Source organism: Macrobrachium nipponense, chromosome 30 (genome assembly GCF_015104395.2).
Source record: "Macrobrachium nipponense isolate FS-2020 chromosome 30, ASM1510439v2, whole genome shotgun sequence".
NCBI classification, from domain to species: domain Eukaryota; kingdom Metazoa; phylum Arthropoda; class Malacostraca; order Decapoda; family Palaemonidae; genus Macrobrachium; species Macrobrachium nipponense.
In genome coordinates, this window is record NC_087218.1 from 7,417,056 (window position 1) to 7,439,188 (window position 22,133).

Sequence of the window (22,133 nt, forward strand, 5' to 3'; positions counted from 1 at the left end):
TCTAGCTTAGTCATATTTTTGACATTTTTCCTGGTCAGTCCAGTCCTATTAGCTATTGATTCACCAAAAAAGAAACTTTTAATTTGTTCATACATGAAAACAAACCTTCGGTCTTAACATTAGGATTTACTAGCGCCAAGCTGGAAACCGGTAGAATTAAAATTACACTTGTGAGATCCAGGGACTAATGGCATCTATACCAGGTCACGGGACATGTATACCCAGAATGCCCACGGCTACCTGTGACCCATCAGTTATTTTCCTACCGCCTTTAAGATAAGATGTGTTACTGTCTATCTCATTTAAAGCCGGTTTTTCAGTTTGCCCGTTCTTTATCCATTTCCATTTTTGGTTTTGTTTTTTCATTCCTTTTCTTTCTCCAAGTGTGATCAGTGTGTGGTAAGAGTGTATACGTGGTATGATGGAGAATTTTGCCTCAACATCGGGATCATCTACCGTTTCGAAGAGGAGGACAAAGGAAATGCCCAGGAGTCAGTGGCTTTCCCATGTTCTAGGTTCCTAACTTCGGTGTCGACGGATCCTCATCCAACGTGTAGTAGGTGCAGGGAAAACGTATGTACGGTTACTAATCCGTGTTCTGTTTGTCGCGGTTGGTCGGTGGAACAGTGGAAGAAGTTCTATGGGAAAAGCCAATACAAAAGGAGGGGGTGACGCCATCTTTGGATGACCAAACCTTACCGGCTTCTTTTGTATCGGTAATAAACCAGGCTGCTCCATATGTTTCTCCACCTGCTTTTGAATTGTCTCAATACCCCTTCGGTTTCTCCTAGCGGTTCTGTATCGGTAAACGTCAGGGGGGCCTTGGGTAATTTTATGAATAATTTGCACTCTCCTTTGTTCCCAGCAAGTAGAGGGGGAGATCCGCCATCTTTGTTCCAGGCTCCTGCTACTCAAGCGCATAGGTTAGATGGTACGTGGTCAGCGCTAGGCCTACCAGGCGTACCAACCTTGGATGGTCTGCTTGCGCATTATATGACGTCACGGTTCCAGCAGGGTCCCGGCAGCGCTGAATGTTCCTCCTCATCGGGCTTGCAATTTATGGGAATTAATGCCGCGGCTTCACCATCCCACTCATATTTACAGCGATGCAGAACGTGGGAGGTAGTTTGGCAGCAAACGTGCGGTTGCCAGCAGAAAACCTCTCAGTCTCTCCCTACGAGAGGGATGACGTCACAACATACGTCACACTCTGATATGGCAGGCGTGATGACGTCACAGACCGATTCTCGGCCTTTTTCGCTGCACCCAGACGCTAATACGCCTTCTGACCCGTCAATGCAAACTGTAATGCAGAAATTACAGGATATAGAGAAGAGAATGAATAAGAGAGACAAAAAGAAAAAGTGTGATTCGCCTTCTTCGTCTTCTTCCTCTAGTTCGGCGTCATCGCTAAGTCCGATAACGTCACGGCGAGCGCCAGTCAAAGCGTTGGAGGAGGATTCGGGAGTTCCTGGCGGATCTCGGGCTAAGAGAAGAATCAATTCTTCCTCTTCTTCGGACCAAGACTATCATTCCAAGTCACAAGCAAGGTCGGAAAATCAGTGGCTATTAAAGCACAAGGTTGGCAGACGAAGCCGTTCGCAAGAATCCGAACAAGCGAGAGAGGTGACGGCCGGCGAGCTAGCGGCCAAGGCGGAGTTGCCAGTTTGGATCGCAAAAACTGCGATACCTCTGGTAAAATCGACGTTGGCGGCGAAAGGTTGCAGCAGAGGATGGAATGCAGGTCCCCGTTTCGCCCGTAAGGCCGTTCAAAGTACGTACGAAGGACGATAAGGCTCCTATTAAAAGTACGAAAAATAGAGAGTTGGCAACCTCGGCGGATACGTTCGTGGAAGGCAGTGTCCGTCTGGATAGAAGGTCGAGGCCGGGCTCGCCGACGCTCGAAAAACGATGCCATGCTAATAGAGACGAACTTATCTCTGTCTTAAGGGAGCCTTCATCTTGGAGATCTAGACGAGATTCTCGCTCTAGATCCGTGAGCAGAGAAAGAGTGAGACGTTTCTCGTTCCCCTGCTGACTATCCGGGATCGAGCCAACAGCGGCCAACAAAGATCAAAGAGACCGCGGCCGTAGGGGCAGGCGGGCCATGGAATTCCGGGCCGTCTGTCAGAAGATAGAGGCGAGACAACATCCCTTGTGACGAGCAGAGTGGTACACTAGAGCCGGAGGAAGGAGAAAACCAAGAGTTTCTGGCCTCGTATGCAGAGGTTATTGATTTGATTCGTCAATTCAATAGCCTTTCGGAGAAGACAGAAACACCGGCCAGTATGCTTCCTCGGGAATTGACATGGCGTTTGGACTAAAGAGGATACCAAGGTGTCGTATGAATTGCCTTGTTCGAGTCATGCGGAATCGGTCTTGCAACACATAAACTCAAAGATTGCAGGGAGGGATAATTCCTTAAGATCTAATAGATCATTTAAATTTATTCCCCCTCCAATGATAAAGCAAAGGAAATATTATACGACACCGAAGGTCCCTTTGCTGTCTAGACAAATGAACCCTAATGTTGTAAGGTTAAGGCCTGGATTAACCTTGGATCAGGTTAAAATGGAGTGCCCTTCGATGACGTACAAGAGGCTGCTACGTTAGAAGCAACAGCTTCTTCTGTCTTTCAGGCTGCTTCCTGGTTAGACCTTTGGTCAACAGCAGTGGCGAAAATTGCATCCTCGGAAGCCAACAAGGAACGTAGTGGATGAACCATTGTTCATTAGATTACTACAGTCAGGTTCCAAAGGCGATTGCGTTGCGTACCTGACAAACGTAAGTGCAAAACGTCTAACAGTCAAACTACTCCTTTGGAGGGAAGACAACAGCAGATGTCTCGGAAGAAGACAGTGAGACATAGCATCCCTAATAGAGTCACAAGACCCTCTTCCCCAAAGAGGATAACTCATCGGCCCTTTCACAATAGAAAACAACAGAGGAAGGGGCAATAGGGGAAGAGGGAGAGGCTCAAGAAGATAGGATGGGCGCCTCCCATCACTCGGCCACACCAGTGGGGGGTTGCCTGGCAAATCACTGGAAGGTGTGGCAGGAACTAGTGGCAGAGCAGTGGGTGGTTGGATGTTCTCAGGATCGGGTATTTGATTCCGTTCGAGGTAACCCCGCCCCTGACAGATCAACCATTACCCCACGTCACTTATGCCCACAAATCTCAGAAGGCCACTATTCTGCAGGACGAAGTGAAGAAGATGATGGAAAAAGGAGCTGTGCAACAAGTATGCAGTCCGACAAAAGGCTAATACAGCAGAATTTTCCTGGTACCCAAAGCCAACGGGGAGTGGAGGATAGTAATAGACCTGTCAACGCTGAATCTGTTTATAAGGAAAACCAGTTTCAAGATGGAAACTCCGAAAACGGTTCTACAAGCAGTCAGAATCGGAGACTTATGATGACAGTCTATCTAAAGGACGCATACTTTCAGATACCAGTCCATCAGTCTTCAAGGAAATTTCTCCGCTTCAGTCTTGCAGGGAAAGCTTTCGAATTCAAGGTCCTGTGCTTCGGATTGACAACGTCTCCTCAAGTTTTTACAAGAGTGTTCACTCGTGTCGGCGTGGGCGCATGCTCAGGGGAGGGGATCAGGCTAATAAGATATCTGGACGATTGGCTGGTGATAGCAAAGTCCAGGGAGAAATTACTCAGGGACAGGGCGGCCCTCCTGCAGCTTTGTCACAGCCTAGGTATTGTGGTGAATCAGCAGAAGTCGCAGTTGGGGATCCAAGTCAACGTTTGGAATATCTGGAATGGTGATAGACACAACACAAGCCAAAGTATTCCCGACAGACCAAAGAGTAGAGAAATGCAAAGTGGTGAATGCCTTTCTGGGAAAGCAGACACAGCCAGCAAGACAGTGGCAGGTGGTGCTGGGAATCCTAACCTCCCTGGAGAAGCTAGTACCACAAGGAAGGCTACACCTTCGGTCCCTACAATGGAGGATGAAGGAGTTTTGGTCACCAACAGTAGATCACCCGTACGAGCAAATTCCCTTGTCGGCAGAAGTGAGGAAAGACTTGCTGTGTGGGTGAACGACGACAATCTGACAGTGGGTGTCCCCCTTCAACAATCCTCCCCAGACCTCTTGCTGTTCTCAGATGCGTCACTAGAAGGCTGGGGAGCCCATATGGAGGAGTTGATGGTGTCAGCAAAATGGAGTTGCAAGGACAGAGAACTCCATATAAACGTGCTGGAGTTGAAAGCAGCTTTTCTGCTCTACAAAGAATTCAGGGAGAGAGTAAAGGGACACTCAGTGGTATTGATGTCAGACAACACCACAGTAGTAGCTTATATAAAACAAGCAAGGAGGCCTAGTTTTCTTGGCAGTTACATGTGATGACAGTTTAACTTCACCAGTGGGCTATAGAGAACCTGGTAGACATCAAGGCCAGGTATATTCCGGGAAAAAGAAACATATAGTGGCCGACAAGTTGAGCCGCAGGGATCAGATTCTGGGAACGGAGTGGTCCCTACACCAACAGGTAGTGGACAGGATGGCTCATGTTGTGGGAAGGACCGATCATAGACCTATTCGCAACCAGGTACAACAAAAAGTTGGAAGTGTATTGTTCAGTAGTCCCGGACGCAGAGGCAGTAGCAGAAGATGCGCTACAACACCCCTGGGGCAATCTGGACGTATACGCATTTCCTCCATTTGTCTAATCGTCAGGTTCTGAACAGGGTAATGCGGTCTCAGAACCTCAAGATGACCCTGGTAGCTCCGTTATGGCCGAAAGCAGAGTGGTTTCCAGACCTACTGGAACTCCTAGTAGATGTGCCAAGAGAGTTACCTCCATGGAGCAACCTTCTGTGTCAGCCTCACGTGGAGAGGTACCACCAGTCGGTGAAAGTCCCTATCGCTTCACAGGTGGAGACTGTCAAGTATCTCCTCCGAGAGCGAGGGTTTTTGCAGAAAGCAGCAACTCAGATGGCAGGTAATATCAGAAAATCATCTGCGACAGTATACCAAGGAAAGTGGTCAGCATACTGTGATTGGTGTCGTAGAGGGAACGTGTCTCCACTCGGTACCACTATTCAGCAGTTAGTAGACTTTCTGATATATCTCAGAACAGAAAAACATATGTCTGTATCTGCAGTGAAGGGGTACAGGGCGGCTCTAGCCTCAGTCTTACGAATGAAAGGAGTGGACATATCGTCTTCATGGGAGTTGGCCATGCTGATGAGGAGCTTTGAACAGTCATGCCCACCAAAGGAGCTAAAAGCCCCAGATTGGGATCTGACCAAGGTACTGAGTAGTCTGACAAAACCCCCCTACGAACCACTAAGGCAGTCCACAGATAGGAGCCTGACCCTGAAGACAGTCTTCTTATTGGCCCTGGCTTCAACCAAAAGGGTGGGGGAGCTACATGGCCTCTCATATCTCATAAAGCACTCGAGAGGTTGGAGATCAATGGTATGTGAGTTTGTCCCAGAATTCGTGGCCAAGACCCAAAATCCAACAATAGTAGACGGCAGATTCGACTCCTTTACCATGCCTTCCTTGGCAGACTTTGTAGACACGACAAAGCTGAGATGCTCCTGTGCCCCGTCAGGGCACTAAGGGAGTACTTAAAGAGAACAAGGCCCCTCAGGCCGGGGTGCCAGAGGTTGTTCGTAAGTACAGGACGGAACAAGAAGGAAGTGTCCAAGAATACAATATCATTTTGGCTAAGGGAGACGATCAGAGATGCTTATACGGCAGAAGACAGTGGGTCAGATAGCCAGGTGGAAGCTAGAGCTCATGACATCAGGGGAGTGAGTGCTTCCCTGGAGTTTAAGAAGAACAGGCCGGGGGATAAATTCTGAAAGCTGGTGTGTGGAAGCGCCAAACAACTTTCACCTCATTTTATTTGAAAGATGTTGCCCATAGATCCTTGGACACCTTTTCCTTGGGTCCAGTGGTGGCGGCCCAACAAGTGATATAATTCATCCAGTGCCCCTGGCGGGTCAGTTTGCGTCTAGTCTAAGATGAAGGTATGAAAGTAGAATGAATGGGATGACTGGTCCTTTTCTTTACTACTTTCTTCCTACTCCTTTAACTACGCATATGAAGGAGAGTACCGTCATGTGCTGGAACGGACTAGATGCAGGTGAGATGGTCAGCCATACTGTGAAGCTATCTTAGCTGATGATATACTTTTCAGTAGCAAACACACCCTCTGGATAATAGGGAAAAGAGGGGGGGTGAAGGTGGATCCAGTTGCAAGGGACAAGAGTAAACAGTAGAATGGTATCTACACCCTGTGGAGAAAACCAATAGATCCGCTTATATCTTTGGTCCTAGGTTCATTGTCCATTCTCTTAGAATTTCCCTATATATTCGGAAATGGATAAGGTGGCAAACTCCCAGTCAGTTGTAGAGACTTACCTCCCTCCATAGTAAGTCTATCCTAATGTTAAGACCGAAGGTTTGTTTCGTGTATGAACAAATACCAAATTGTAACTAATTTGTATTTTTCATAACTAACAAACCTGAGGTCTTAACAGTTAAAGGCCCACCTCGAACCACCCCTCTAGCAGTCTAAACTGGGTTAGAAATATAACTGATGGGTCACAGGTAGCCGTGGGCATTCTGGGTATACATGCCCCGTGACCTGGTATAGATGCCATTAGTCCCTGGATCTCACAAGTGTAATTTTAATTCTACCGGTTTCCAGCTTGGCGCTAGTAAATCCTAATGTTAAGACCTCAGTTTGTTAGTTATGAAAAATACAAATTAGTTACAAATTTGGTATATTTTGTGGACATTGTTTTTTGAAAACTTGGATTCACAGATCCAGTTTATTGTTGCTGTGTAATTTGATGTTTGGAATATTTCATTATTGCAATGATATAATTTGAAACTTACATATTAGGAGATGTAATTAATTTATACCACTTGCTGACTGACACTTTCCAGTGGTATTTGTCTTATTTTTTTATTTATTTATTTTTTTGGTTTCCCCCTAACAGAGACATTTGCAGATGGACACCAGGTATACATGGTGTCGAATTTGTACAGAGAGTTTCCCAGGTGAATTCCAGCTAGTTAATCACATGGCTAAAAAGCATTATGAGTGTGAACTCCCCTACAGATGTGAAGTTTGTAATTTTACAAGTTCCATGTACTACAGTGTCATCAATCACTTTAAAGTAGTGAGTATTATGCCACATAGTATAAATGAAAGTTATTTCCTCACATCCAGGGATTTCCTGTGTGTGACTTCATTTCACCCATATGACCATTTTAGCTTTCATTCCTTAGTTTAGTAATTTTAGAAATTTCTTGATGCATGCTTACTTGTTTTTAAAAATGTGTAGTACAGGTAGTACATCTTTGGAAGATAAAGATAAAAAACTGTTTTCAGTCACATGGACTATAAATGGTGTGACCAGCAGGTAAACAGAAATGGATTAACATTCCTCAAGAGATTAAAAGAGATGAATTTTGTTTTGAAAGTATACTATGTCAACGCAGCATTAGTAAATATCTTTTGAAGCAAAAGATATTTACTAATACAGGCGCCCCTCGGTTAGCGGCAGGGTTCCGTTCCTGGCCGCCGACGTTAAGTGATTTTCAACGCTAAGCAATTTTAAAGCCTACGGCCGCTGCGCACCTTCGTTCGAAATTCTAGACCAGTCAAAGGCGCCGCAATCCCACAAAGGCGCAATAAGTAAAATTACATTTATGCAGTATAGTACTATAGAATTTACTGTACAGTACATTATAGCATTATAAATACTGTAAAGTGAAAAAAGCCTAGCTTTAATCCTTTGAGTGTCTAGAGTATGTAAAGATATAATAAGGTTTATACAGTGTACAGGTAGCTGTAGTGTTTAAGTTACGATAATTCGTCTTACGATAGTCCGATTTTATGAGATCAAATTACAATAGCCTAACTTTATCCCATCTTCTAGTTACATAAGTTCAATAACAGCAAAAGAGAATGATGAAAGTATGGTTTTAACGTTATACTCGTTGCGTGAACGTGTAACAGCCATGAACAACTGAACGAGAAACGACTTTTATTTTTTCTAAGTACAACCGAATTGGATAACATCCGTTTGGCTTGTATTTCAATCATCGTACTACAGTACACTATTACTGTAGTTGTTATAAATGGTGTTATGTAGAATAGAACTGAGATATCTTAATGTAATAACTTTTTTCGCTGTAGATCAAAGATCAATCGGGAAATATACTGTTAAATTTAAACCTACGTAGTTATAACTGAAGCTGAGAAAACTGTTCAAGCTGCTAATGACTGTTATCGTACATCGGCAACAAGGAAAATTCCAGTAAATGTATGCCATCAAACAACCGTAGATAAAATTGAGATTAAATCATTTTAATCAAAACTACTGTGCTTGAAAGAACACATTTTACTGATGGTTTCACGTCGATATAAGATAAATAACGTAAAGTTCATTTGTTTCCGATACGTAATACAAACCCTCGGTCCTTTAACAATAGGAAGGTAACTAGCGGCAGCTGGGACGGTCGTAAGCTTCGAACAAGGGAGAACGGTAGTTTAACTGCTTGTCCGATCATGCGCGCGCCGCGCGCCCGGGCGGTGAAGAATCACTTTTGCTTTCGGCCGTGGTGTGACAGGACGTGCTCGTCATCGCTCTGCCCGCTATTCGTCGTGTGCTTTGGATGTTTACAATTTCTTCTGACTGGTTTGTTTGTGGTCTTGAATGAAATTGTAAGTACTCTTTTTTTCATTTTTCATTGAGTGAAGTGAATTTAATTATGGATCTTGAAGAGCTTTCGCCGCGCCCACCAGCTGCCCGTAGAGTGTGTCCCGGGCTGGAGGGGCGTAAATGCGGCGGATTCCGCTCTTATCCTGACATTGATCCACATGAATTATGTTATCGGTGTCGGGGGCGAGAGTGCTCCCAACCAGAACCATGTAATGTTTGTGTGAATTGGTCCGAGGCGCAGTGGGTGCTGTACGAGGGTAGGAAGAGGCGTAGATCGACCAAGGAGTCGTCGGAAAGCTCTCCAGCGACTCCTTTGGTGACGGATACCTCGTCATCCTTCCTACCTCCAGCTCAGCCCCCACGATTTGCGCCTTCCCCTGCGGGGGGGGTTTCGGAGTCCTTCTCCTCACTCGATCCGTCGAGTGTGGAGGAGGGCGCCCGATACCCGGATGTTCAATTGTATTCGGGGTCTTCCGTCCGCTCTGGGTGGGGTTCGTCCTCCCCCAGGCGTGAGGGTGCCCCTCTAACTGACCCGACTGTTCCTCCCTCAGGTGTGCCTTCTGTGAGTGACGACCTTGGACAGGTGTGGGCGTCGTTGGGACTGCAGGGCGCTCCCAGTATCCAGGGCTTAATTCAACGACTGGCGGGGTCGGCAGTTGTAACTCATGGTGTAGTCACAACGACTACTAATACAGTGTCCACACCAGCGTACGCCGCCCCTCCTCATGTGGTTTACACGCAACACATTGCGTCGGTGACTCCCACGGCATCAATCCAAAAGCCGATTGCTGCCGTACCTAAGAGGGGCGTGCCGCCGCCACCTGGATTCTATGTGCTGCCGACTCCCGACTTTCGCTGTCCGAAAAAAAGTTCGCCCCTGGACCTGCCGCCCGTCCCATGATTGAACTTGGCTGAATTGGAGATGCCTGTGACGCCGGACTATGCTGCCATACCTGCCGTACCTGCAGCTAGTGTTGCTGGGCCCAGCCGCTCGCGCCGCTCCTACGAAGCGCGCGGTGCGTGACGCTCATGCTGATGTTGCTGCTGGTGCTGGTCCTGCTGGTGCTGGTCCTGCTGCTGCTGGTCCTGCTGCTGCTGGTCCTGATGGTGCTGGTCCTGCTGTTGATGTTCCTGCCGTGCCTGCCCCTGCCCACGTCGCGTCTCGTCATGGAGGTGCTGCCCCGGTCTCAGGTCTTTCCGGACAGGATCAGTCGGGGCGTGTTGCTTCGGCAATTGGCCCGACTTTTCCGTGGATGGAAGACCTGACGTCCGTCTGAGAGAGCTGACGAAGAAGAGGAAGAAGAAGGATGGAAGGTGTCGTCGTCGTCTTCATCGTCTTCTTCGTCGTCTGTTGCCGCCTCTCCCCCTTCGACTTCTAAGGCTTCCAAGCCGAAGAAGAAGAAGGCTGCCTCCTCCCCCCCTAAGAAGGCTCCTGCGGGACCTTCGAAGGGCCCGTCTCGCTCTGGTGTGACGGGGGGTGCTTCTGCTGGTCCTGTTCCCTCGGGAACAGGGCCCGTCTCCTCTTCTGAGAAGAAGAAGAAGACGGGGACCAAGGATGTGCTGGCTACTGCTGGTACATCCGCGCCTGGTCTTGGTAGCACTGCTGCTAAGCCAGGTACCGGCTCGACTTCTCGTTCGCGAGAAGTTCCGAGTGTACGGTCTCCTTCGGGCGACCGTGCAGCCAAAGTCAAGACGCCTGAGCTTGCTCACCGTCATGACCGAGGCACGGAGCAGAAGACTGTCGAAAGTCGCGCAGGTGACTGTCGCCAGGCCAGCGGCCGCTCTCGTAGCGACCAGCCGGTACCTCGGGTTGACGTGACGGTCTCTGACCGGCCACGGGTTGAGGCTGGGAAGAGGTCCCCTCGACCAACGGCACCAGCTTCGGCTGGTACCAGCGGTTTTGACGTGCCGTGAGGACGCTCACCGGTCTCACCGCGAAAGCGAGCTCTGTAGATCACCTGACCGCCGCTCCCACAGGGACCGGACGGAGACGGTGGCCAGCAGCAGCTCGTCTGACGCACAGGACCGGGGTCGACGTGCTCAGTCGAGCCGCTCGCCACAGGTGAGCGGCACGGCCAGGCCTGCAGATCGATCCCCACCGCGGGTTGGTGATCGGCTGCAGCCCCCCAGTACGCTGGTCCTGCCAGCGAGCGGGGGGGGAGCGTCAGGTCTGTCTCTCCTATACCTTCAACTTCCTCGGGCTACACCGGGAAGAGCGAGGTAGCTAGGAGTGATCGTGAGAGGTGCGCCACTCACGATCCCGTCACGATGCCGCACGCACCAGGCATGGTCTTAGGACCAGCCAGGTCGTACGCGCAAGTGGCTGGAGGCGACCGTCAGGGGTCTGTTGCTGTTCCTCCTTCTGAAGGAGGAGGGTCTCGAGAGCTGCTCCTGTTGGAGGGACTGGACGGTCCTACTCCTCAGGACGCTGTGACTCCCGAGATCCAGAGGAACTTTGCCCAGGTTATTGCGCTGATTCGTCAGCACAACGACCTGGGGGAAGGATCGCCGCTACCACCATCTGAGCCCATGTCCGGCTCGAGTCATTTTGGGGCCCGAAGAGGGAAACCCAAATTGACGGTGGGACTGCTGCGATCGGAGCTTGCAGACTCAGTCCTTGACCAGGTGGAGAATTTCGTCTCAGGACGAGAGGACTCACTTAAGTCAGGACGGTTCTTCCAATGCTACTTCCTCCTCCTCTGCAGCGACAGCGGAAGTTCTACGTGCCATCAGTGGATCCAATACCGCCCAAACAGGTTAACCCGGAGCTAGCTAGGCTAACTCCAGGTGTGTCCCTGCAGCAGCTCCTGTCGGAGAACTTGTGGTTCTCGCAGCAGGAGGCACTGGGCCTGGAAGCTACTGCTATGGCAGCTTTCCAGGCAGTCTCTTGGTTGGATCTGTGGTCCCTCACAGTATCCAAGGTCGCGGCCGACTCCGGGGCGCTGCCCTCGAAGACGACCCCCGACTTCAGGAGACTGTGCCAGTCTGGAGGTAGGGCCATCTCCTACCTCGCCCATCAGACGGCAAACCTGTGGGCCAACTTGGTTCTCCGTCGTAGGGACGCTGTCCTTACACGAGTAGCCAAGGGAAATGGGGGCCGGGGTGCGTTGAGGCGGTAAATGGACTCCGTAAACGGACCAATGAAGAGTTCCTCCGCTCTCTTTCCCAGAGAGATGGTGGACGCGGTGCGGTGGAAAGACGGCGCACTGATGACAGTGACCGTCTGGTTCACCAGGCAGTTACGAAGGTTTCTGGGCAACCTCGTACAACTGCGGCTAAGCCTAAGAGTTTAGCTAGCGCTTCCTCGGCTGCTAAGACGGCTGCTCCATCGAAGCCCCGAGGAAAGACTCTTCCTGCTTCAACTTCTGGTAAAGGAGGCCGTAACCAGCCCTCCTCCCAGCCCTCCTTTCCCCGAGGAGGTGCTGGGAAGAAGTCGAAGCGAGGTGGGAAACGCTAGGGACGGCGTTTCCCCCTCACCAGCTGCCGGAAGTGGGGGGGGTGCCTAGCGAGCCAGTGGGCACTTGGCAGCGCTACGGTGCCGAGACCTGGATAGTAGACGTCCTTCGGGAGGGATATCTACTACCCTTCGAATCTCGGCCACCCCTCACCTCCAACCCGGTCCATCTTCAGACATATGTTCTAGGATCCTCAAAGGACGAACGCTCTTCGGCAGGAGATCAAGACCATGCTGACCAAAACGAGCTGTAGAAGTCGTAGTAGATCGGTCACCGGGCTTTTACAGCCGCCTTTTTCTTAGTGGAAAAGGCATCGGGGGGCTGGCGCCCTGGTGATAGATCTCTCTCCCCTGAACCGATTTGTTCGCCAGACTCGGTTCAAGATGGAGACGGCAACGTTCCGTGCTGGACTCCATCAGGGAGAACGACTTCATGCTTTCAGTGGACCTGAAGGATGCGTATTTTCAAATACCCATCCATCAGTCCTCCAGAAAGTACCTCCGCTTCATCTTCGACGGGACGGTGTACCAATTCAGGGCACTTTGCTTCGGTCTCTCAACCGCCCCACAGGTGTTCACGAGAGTGTTCACGCTGGTGTCTGCTTGGGCCCATTCGCACGGGATACGTCTTCTGAGGTATCTCGACGATTGGCTGGTCCTGGCGAGCTCCCGCTCGCAGTTGCTGCAGGACAGGGATCAACTTCTAAAGTTTTGTCGCGATCTGGGGATCGTGATAAACTACGAGAAGTCCGATCTCGAACCCAAGCAGAAGATGAGTACCTGGGTATGCTGATCGACACGGTAGCAGCTCAAGTCCGCCCCGCAGACTTGAGGATCAGCAAATTCAGGGAGGCAGCCGGCCGGTTCCTGTCTCGGCAGGAACAGGCAGCTCAGCAATGGCAAGTCGTGATCGGCCACCTGTCGTCACTCGAGAAGTTAGTTCCTCACGGACGTCTTCACCTGCGGTCTCTCCAGTGGAGACTAAGGGATAGAGGTTGGTCACAGGTTAAAGGATTCCACCATTACTTTTTCCCCGTGTCCATCACGGAGAAGGTGAGGCAGGACCTAGCCTGGTGGCTCGACGACAAGAACTCTTAAGAGGGGTGCCTCTACGCACTCCCCCCCGGAGATGCTGCTGTTCTCAGACGCATCGACAGGGATGGGGCGCACACCTGGAGGAGTTGCTGGCTGCAGGTGTGTGGGACCATCACGACAAGCACCTTCACATCAATGTCCTAGAACTCAAGGCGGCGTTTTACGCTCTCCAAGAGGTTTCCCAAGACCGCTTGATGGGACACTCCGGTGGTGTTGATGTGCGACAACACCACAGTAGTGGCATACGTCAACAAGCAGGGGGGCCTAGTGTCTCTCCCGCTACACCAGTTGACTGTGCAGGTGCACGAGTGGGCCACGGCTCACTCAATAGAGCTGTCAGCACGCTACATTCCAGGCAGAGGAATGTAGTAGCAGACAAGGCTCAATCCGTCGGGAATTCAGGTAATAGGGACCGGAGTTGGTCCCTACCCCACCCAGAAGTGGTGGAAAGGCTCCTTCAACCTGTGGGGGCGTCCGGTCATAGACCTGTTCGCCACCCGGCACAACAAAAAACTTCAAGTTTTTTGCTCAGCCATGCCGGACCCATGGGCAGCTGCAGAGGATGCTCTTCAACACCCCTGGGACAACCTCTTCGTCTACGCCTTTCCTCCCTTTTGTCTGATTCGGAAAGTGATCAGCCGAGTGCTGGTCACTCCCAATCTCAGGATGATCCTGGTGGCTCCCAAACGACCTCAAGCCGTTTGGTATCCGGACCTGCTGGCTCTTCTTGCGGAAGAACCGAGAGAGATGCCCCACTGGCACAACCTTCTAGCCCAGCCACACGTATAGCGGTACCACCGGGCAGTCCGTTCCTATCAACTTCACGGCTGGCTGTTATCCACCATCTCTTGCGAACGAGAGGCTTTTCTCGCAGCGCAGCAACAGAGATGGCTGGACACGTCCGACAGTCCTCTGCAGCTGTGTACCAGGGGAAGTGGGCCGTCTTCTGTGGTTGGTGTCGTAGACGGGGTCTATCTCCTCTCAGAGCCATCTTTCAGCAGGTAGCGGATTTCCTCGTGTTTCTTCGCCGAGAGAAGCTCCTCTCAGTACCCACAGTTAAAGGATATAGAGCAGCACTGGCGCTCGTCCTAAAACTGAGGGGACTGGACATCTCGAACTCGTTCGAGATCTCCTTGCTAATGAGGAGCTTCGAAAGGTCTTGCCCACCCAGGGAACTCAGCCCCCTGAGTGGGATGTGACTCTCGTCCTTAGGAGTTTGACTCGAAGACCATTCGAGCCACTCCGAGAGTCGTCAGACAGGGATCTGACCCTCAAGACCCTCTTCTTGCTGGCCCTGGCATCGGCGAAGAGAGTAGGGGAACTTCATGGTCTGTCCTTCAATGTTAAACATTCCAGGGGCTGGGGATCTGTGACGCTCGATTTCGTCCCAACGAATTTCGTAGCTAAGACTCCGAATCCGTCGATCCCTGACGACAGGTTCGAGTCTTTCACGATCCCCTCCCTAATGGACTTCACCGACAACGATACGGATGAGATGCTGCTTTGTCCTGTGAGGGCGCTACGGCGCTATCTGAAGAAAACTCGACACCTCAGGCTGAGTGTCGACGCCTCTTCGTTAGCACTGGGGTTACCAAGAAAGAAGTATCCAAGAACACGCTTTCTTTCTGGCTGCGTGAGGTGATCAGGAGAGCGTACGAGGCTGATGGTAGTGACGACAATCCGTACGCTCCGACCGAGAGCCCACGAAGTCAGAGGTATTGGACCCTCTTTGGTGTTCCGTAGGAACTTCTCCGTGGCGCAGGTCCTGAAGGCAGGTTGGTCTGGGCCAACCGGACTACCTTCACGTCCTTCTACCTTCGGGATATTGCCCACAAGTCCTTGGATACTTTTCCTTGGGACCTGTGGTGGCTGCTCAACACGTTGTGTAAGCTTACCCAGCACCTGAGCAGGCAGAACAGCATCGATTCCTGGTGTGACTGTAGGAATGAATGGTTGAATGAGAGTGCGACTGGCTTCTCTTCTCCATCTTTCTCTCTCTCTACCTGTGGGCAGAGGGTCACGGTTGTCACCATGCTGGAAAGGAATTCGATGCAGGTAAGCTACTCGACGAGCCCCAATCTATCCCTTTAGTTAGGGATAGAAGCAAATATCCTCCACTCCTCCAACAAGGAGGAAGGAGTGGATGCCTACTTGAGACAAACCCATAACTTTATGTTGGCTCTTGTAATGGAGCAAGTTCTTACTTGCTGGTACAACGAGATACGCTTGCCTCTCTCTTAGTACTTGGCTCAGAGGTCTGACCATTGATCCTGCGGTGCACACCCCGATCAATCGGACAGAGGTTTGGATCCCTCCCTTGCTCTTACGACCAGGGAGGCATTCCAAGGTTGGACGAACACCAGTCTGTTCACCAAAAAGACTCAGATCCACCACCCAAGAAGTGAGTCTTCCTATTGTTAAAGGACCGAGGGTTTTGTATTACTATCGGAACAAATGACAATTTGTCGAAAATTGCATTTTTCTTAACTATACAAACCTGAGGTCCTTTACATATAGTCCCACCTCATACCACCCCTCACTCTGCAACTTTTTGCATGGGCCTAAAGCAAAAGTGATTCTTCACCTCTTCAGGGCGCTGCTGGGCGCGCGCGCGAGTTCGGACAAGCAGTTAACTACCGTTCTCCCCGCCCGTCCCCTTGTTCGAAGCTTACGACCGTCCCAGCTGCCGCTAGTTACCTTCCTATTGTTAAAGGACCTCAGGTTTGTATAGTTAGGAAAAATGCAATTTTCGACAAATTGTCATATTACGATAATATAAATGAGAATTGCGAACGGAATCACACAATTTTTTACGCAATAAACATGCCGCCAACGTAATCTGTTAACGAAAAAAAAAAGTAGTTCACATTCACAACGAGACATATTCAATTCATATTTCCACCTAAAAACACGTTGTATAAGGAAAAATAACCTTGTCTCATATAAGGCAAGTATCTAGATATTCGTTTATGCTAACTAGAATGAAGAGAATTGCGTTAAATATGGCGAAACAAACTCGTATTCGCCATCAGCTGATTTCAAACCACAACATTGGCCGCTCTGCGGAATACTGGCTTAGATTTGCCAGTATTCCGCGGATGCAGTGAAGTAATGTATGACTTTTCAAATGATTTATGGAAAAGATGCCTAATTGTTAAAATAACACCATGCATTTTTCGGAACAGTGGCGGACAAGAACGAAATGAAAAAATATCCCCTGACAACATGAAGTGTAGTTACAAAGGCTGCCTTAATTTGTATCATGTTTATGTACAAAAATAAAAATACCCTATACGTAATATATTTTCATACTATTTTAAACATAAAAGCATAAACATTTGTAAAATCAACACATCGATCGCCAAATTTGCCGTTTTTAACTATATTTTCGGAAGAGCGGCAGACGGCGGCTTACAAGAACGAACATGAAAAAACATCGTATTTGATAACGTGAAGGGCAGTTTCAAAAGCTGCCTTTTTATCATATTTCTGCACAGAAATAAAAAATACCCTATACGTAATACATTTTCATACACATTTTAAACATAAAAGCATGAACATTTATAAATCAACACATCCATAGCTAAATTTGCACTTATGTAACTCGATATTTTTGGCATAGAACAGCGTCAGAGGCATATATTTTACCCTAATACCTATGTAATAACTCCATAAAATTTGTTAATATAATTTGCATAACCTTTATGGTCTGAACGGCATTTCTACAAATGTATGAACTCGTAAGACAGCGGCGCTGTTAACTGAAAATTGTGCCGTAAAAATACCTTATTTTTTTAATGAATATTTTTGACGACAGCCGTAAAACCGATTCGCCACTGAGCGATTGTGCCGTTAACCGCGGGCTGCCTGTATATATGAGTGTTTATTTTATTGCTGAAGAATCTGTGAACCAACAATTTTGCACTTAAAGTAATGAGAAGGAATTAATTTTTTCTTCATGTAACCAGCAAAATTTACATACACTATTAAAAACTTTGTACGTACTGTATTCAAAATGTGCACACACTTACGTCATTATTAGCTTCATGTGAGCAAAACATTTCCCAGACAGAATACAACTAAAACCTTATTGGCTGGCTGGTTGCCATGGAGATCTGTTAGCCAATGACAGCCCTCTGCTTCTGTTCTATTTATAGACATTTTGATCACAAATTGTGTGTACTGCACTGATTTTGAGCTTTGCCATGATTGTGATTAGTATTTGACTGATGATGGCAAAGTTACTCAATAATTTGCTTTATATAATTATTTCTTTGTGAAAACAAAAATTTAACAGTAATTTTAATTTTTTTATTGTGGTGAAAAATCCCACGCAGTGTTGTAGTGATGCGTCATCACTTGCGAATCCTGTTCCCAGAATGTCCTCAAATGTACGACTGCAAACTGATGATGACGTAATATGACAGTAGAGAACATTCCTCTCCCAGATCGATATGATGAATTGTATTTTAATGTCTTACTTATTGTTAAAATTACAGGGTGGATTACAATTACTTTGATCATATATATTTTTGCATTTTACAGAATGTTTTTGTTTAAAACAAACAGTTATAGTGAACATATGATCTTAATTGTCCCACTATTTTATTATTGATAATCTTAATGATCTCGCATTCTTTTAACAATGTATTAGTGTAAATAACAAACTTTAATGAATAATTATACTGAGAAAACATGAAAAAAGGTAAAAAACAATGTTTTTGTTGCAGTAGTGATGTTTGATTATGCTCCTTTAGTTGCTAAGGAAGGACTTCATTGAGAAATTTAATTTCATTCACAGAATTTGCTCTAGGATTCTGAATATTGTGTAAAAGCTAGAGACCAAAGGAACAGACAAAATGAAAAGCATTAAGATCATTGTAGTGTTATGGATCTATTTTTGAAATGTAACTTAGTGATTTTTTTTTCTCCCCAGGAACACAAAGGTTCGCCGTATGTTCAGTGCCATTACTGTCTGTCAGTGAAGACCATCAATTCATTGTCTGCGTATTCATTTTCTCTACGAATGTTGCAGCATCTCACGGTATTGTCCTTTATCATTTTTTTACCGAGTAATAATTTTCTTAAGAGTGAACAAGAATTAAGTAAATTGCACAAAGTTTCCTCTTCCCAATTTACATTGGCAATAATATAGTGATAGCTGGTAGTAAATGTTACATTTTGATAACAGCTCAGTGCCTGTAACTTTGTACTATTCTGTTTCTACTTCCAGAAACATACCACTCAGCAGGGAAAATGTAAATCATGCGTTTTGACGTTCTATAGCAAATATTTGCTTGATGAACACAAGAAAAAGGACCACATTAGTCGAATTAATGTTGTAGGTAAGATATTCCAGCCCTTCGAATTCTTACGTTAATGTTTTCATATCTATTTGTGATGAAAAATAGATATAGTGTCTTACTGATATACTTACAGAGGTCTTAAAGTTCCTGGGCTGTCATTCTCCCATTTACTTATTATTATTATATATATATATATATATATATATATCTATATATATATATATATGTGTGTGTATGTATGTATGTATGTGTATATTATATATATATATCTATATATATATATTTATATATATTATATATATATATATATAAAGGTTTTTTGCCACGAAGGAAAAAAATGAAAAAGCGAGATAGCCGAGTACTTTCGGCCCTATTCGAACCCTTTACTGAGTTTGCCTCAGTAAAGGGTCCGAATAGGACCGAAAGTACTCGGCTATCTCGTTTTTTCAATTTTTTCCTTAATGGCAAAAAACCTTTTTATTTATTATACATAGCATCACGTTTTATATACTTCGTGATCAAGTTATTCATATATATATATATATATATATATATATATATATATATATATATATATATATATATATTCTGTGTGTGTGTCAAGTTGAAAGTCAGCTTGAATATGAATGCAGGAAAGGCAGAATTAGACAAGTCCCAACCCTTAGCCCAAGCAAACCTACCAGACACCTAATATTGCAGTTTACTTAACCCTTAAACGCCGAAGCGGTAAAAAAAAAATGTCTCCCGTGTGCCGGAGACGTTTCAGAGTGAGCGCGGGAGCGGAAAAAATATTTTTTTCAAAAAATCATAGCGCGCTTAGTTTTGAAGATTAAGAGTTCATTTTTGGCTCCTTTTTTTGTCATTGCCTGAAGTTTAGTGTGCAACCATCAGAAATGAAAAAAAATTATCATTATCATATATAAATAATGCGATATATGATAGCGCAAAAACGAAATTTCATATATAATTGTATTCAAATCGCGCTGTGCGCAAAACGGTTGAATGTAACAAGTTACTTTTTTTTCGTTGTAATGTACACTAAATTGCGATCATTTTGGTATATAACAAATTGTAAAACGATAAAAGCAACACAGAGAAAATATTATCACAAAATAATGCATGAATTCGTAACGCGCAGACGTAAACACAATATTTTTTCAAAAATTCACCATAAAATCTAAATATTGTCCTAAGACTTCCAATTTCTTTCAAATGAAGGACAATGATTGAATATTACTATACTGTAAGAATATTAGCTTACAAATGCAGTTTTCGACCATATCTGACGAGTTAAAGTTGACCGAATGTCGAATTTTTTGTATATATATTTTTTTATATGCAATTATTTCGGAAATAAGAAAAGCTACAACTTTCAAATATTTTTCGTTTTATTCTACATGAAATTGCGCACATTTTCATATATAAAACTCTATGAAATGCCTAATATGAAACGGAGCAAATATTCCGAGAATGGGACTTACGCATTTCGGAGAGTTTGTGGCGGAGAATCCGCGCGCGGAGGGAAGGAAAGTTTTTTTTTTTTTAAATTCACCATAAATTTAAATATTGTGCTAGAGACTTCGAATTTGTTCAGATGAAGATAAATGACTGAATATTACTAGACTGTAAGAGTTTTATCTTACAATTGCGTTTTTCGACCATTTCGGTAGAGTCAAATTTGACCGAACGTGGTTTTTTTTCTATTATCGTGATTTATATGCAAATATTTAGAAAATGAGAAAAGCTACAACCTTCAACTATTTATTGTTGTATTATACATGAAATTGCGCACATTTTCATATATAAAACGTTATGTAACGGCTAATTTTAAAATGGTGCAAACATTACCACAATCGCACGTATGATTTTTCGGAAGAGTTACCGCGCGGACGTAAAGAAAATGTTATTTTTTTCATAAATTCACCATAAATCGAAATATTGTGCTTAGAAGAGACTTCCAATTTGTTGCAAATGAAGGTAAATGCTTGAATATTACTAGAATATAAGCGTTTTAGCTTACAATTGCGTTTTTCGACCATTTCGGTAGAGTCAAAATTGACCGAAGGTTGAAAATTTGTCACTTATCATTTTTTATATGAAAATATTTCAAAATTGATAAAAGCTACAACCATTGGTTGTTTTTAGTTGTATTGTGCATGAAATTGCGCACATTTTCATATATAAAACTTTATGTAACGGCTAATTTAAAATGGTGCAAACATTACCACAATCGCATGTATGATTATTTTCGGAAGAGTTACCGCGCGGACGTAAGGAAAAAGTTTTTTCATAAATTCACCATAAATCGAAATATTGTGCTAGAGACTTCCAATTAGTTGCAAAATTAAGTTAAATGATTGAATATTACTAAAATATAAGCGTTTTAGCTTACAATTGCGTTTTTTTACCATTTCGGTAGAGTCAAAGTTGACCGAAGGTTGAAATTTTGGCACTTATCGTTATTTATATGAAAATATTTCAAAACTGATAAAAGCTACAATCAAGAGTATTTTTTTGTTGTATTCTACATAAAAATGCGCACATTTTCATATATTATAGTCCATGTAACGGCTAATTTAAAATGGTATAAAAATTATGTCAAAGTGACGAAATAATTTCCGAGATGTGTCACAGATACTTTTTAGTGCGGCAAGAAATTCGCGCTTGTGCGCCTGCGTAACGATTGTAAACAAAACAACACCTTGATCCGTGAACTCCCAGCATCCCCCAAGGCGCGTGATTCAAGAGTTTTCGGCTGGTAGGCCTAAAAGTATTTTTCCGCGAACTTTTTAAAAAACTTTTGTATGTCGACATAAAATACGTCCAGTCGGCACCCGAGAGACAAAAAATGTCGACGTAAAATATGTCCAGTCGGCGTTTAAGGGTTAACGTACCATATGGAAATAAATTTCAAGTCTGTAAAACTAGTAGAATCCTCAGAAGCAATAGTATATAACACTTTTATGTAAATACTGTCTATTTGAATAAACACATTTTCCTTGAAATACATCCATAAATATTGTACTGTATGAGGTGTGTCTGTCAACATACAGTGTATTTTTGATAATCTGGTCACACAGACATAATTCTTATACATGAAAATTCAACTGATGTCCCATTCTAATTTAATGTAGAAAAGTCTGTTCTGAAAACAGGTAAATACCACACAAGACAATGAAATAGGGGGACTGGGTCTAGAACAAGGACTTTAATTGAAGTTTTATATAATTATTGCAGGCATGCAGAGGTACAAAATCCCTGAAGGACATACTCGCATTATGTTCCGCCCATGGGTGAAACGAGGTGCAACTAGTAATGCCCCAACAGTCCACATGCAAGTAACAAATACTGTTGCAATATCCACAACATTGCAGAGACTAGAGAGCTTGGTTGTTGATGTAGAAGAAGAAAAGAAATATTATTGCATAGAATGTGATGGAAATCTCACGTTAGAACACCACTTCAGGTATAGTGTTTGTTGTTGTCTTTATTTATATGTTGTTTAAGATTATTACTGTTTACAAAATTATTTATCCTGCATACATGGTTTCCTTTTAAATTTGACTCATTTTAAT

The 22,133-nt window shown here is 45.4% G+C and overlaps 1 protein-coding gene across 1 annotated transcript in view; it reads left to right on the plus strand.

Annotated features, from left to right (window-relative positions):
* The window catches only part of LOC135202248 (uncharacterized), a 224,928-nt gene that overhangs the window by 181,435 nt on the left and 21,360 nt on the right, over positions 1-22,133 (plus strand). Inside the window, 4 exon segments of the mRNA XM_064231528.1 lie at positions 6,973-7,155; positions 18,189-18,296; positions 18,486-18,597; positions 21,796-22,024. Coding sequence (XP_064087598.1) covers positions 6,973-7,155; positions 18,189-18,296; positions 18,486-18,597; positions 21,796-22,024 — 632 coding nt within the window.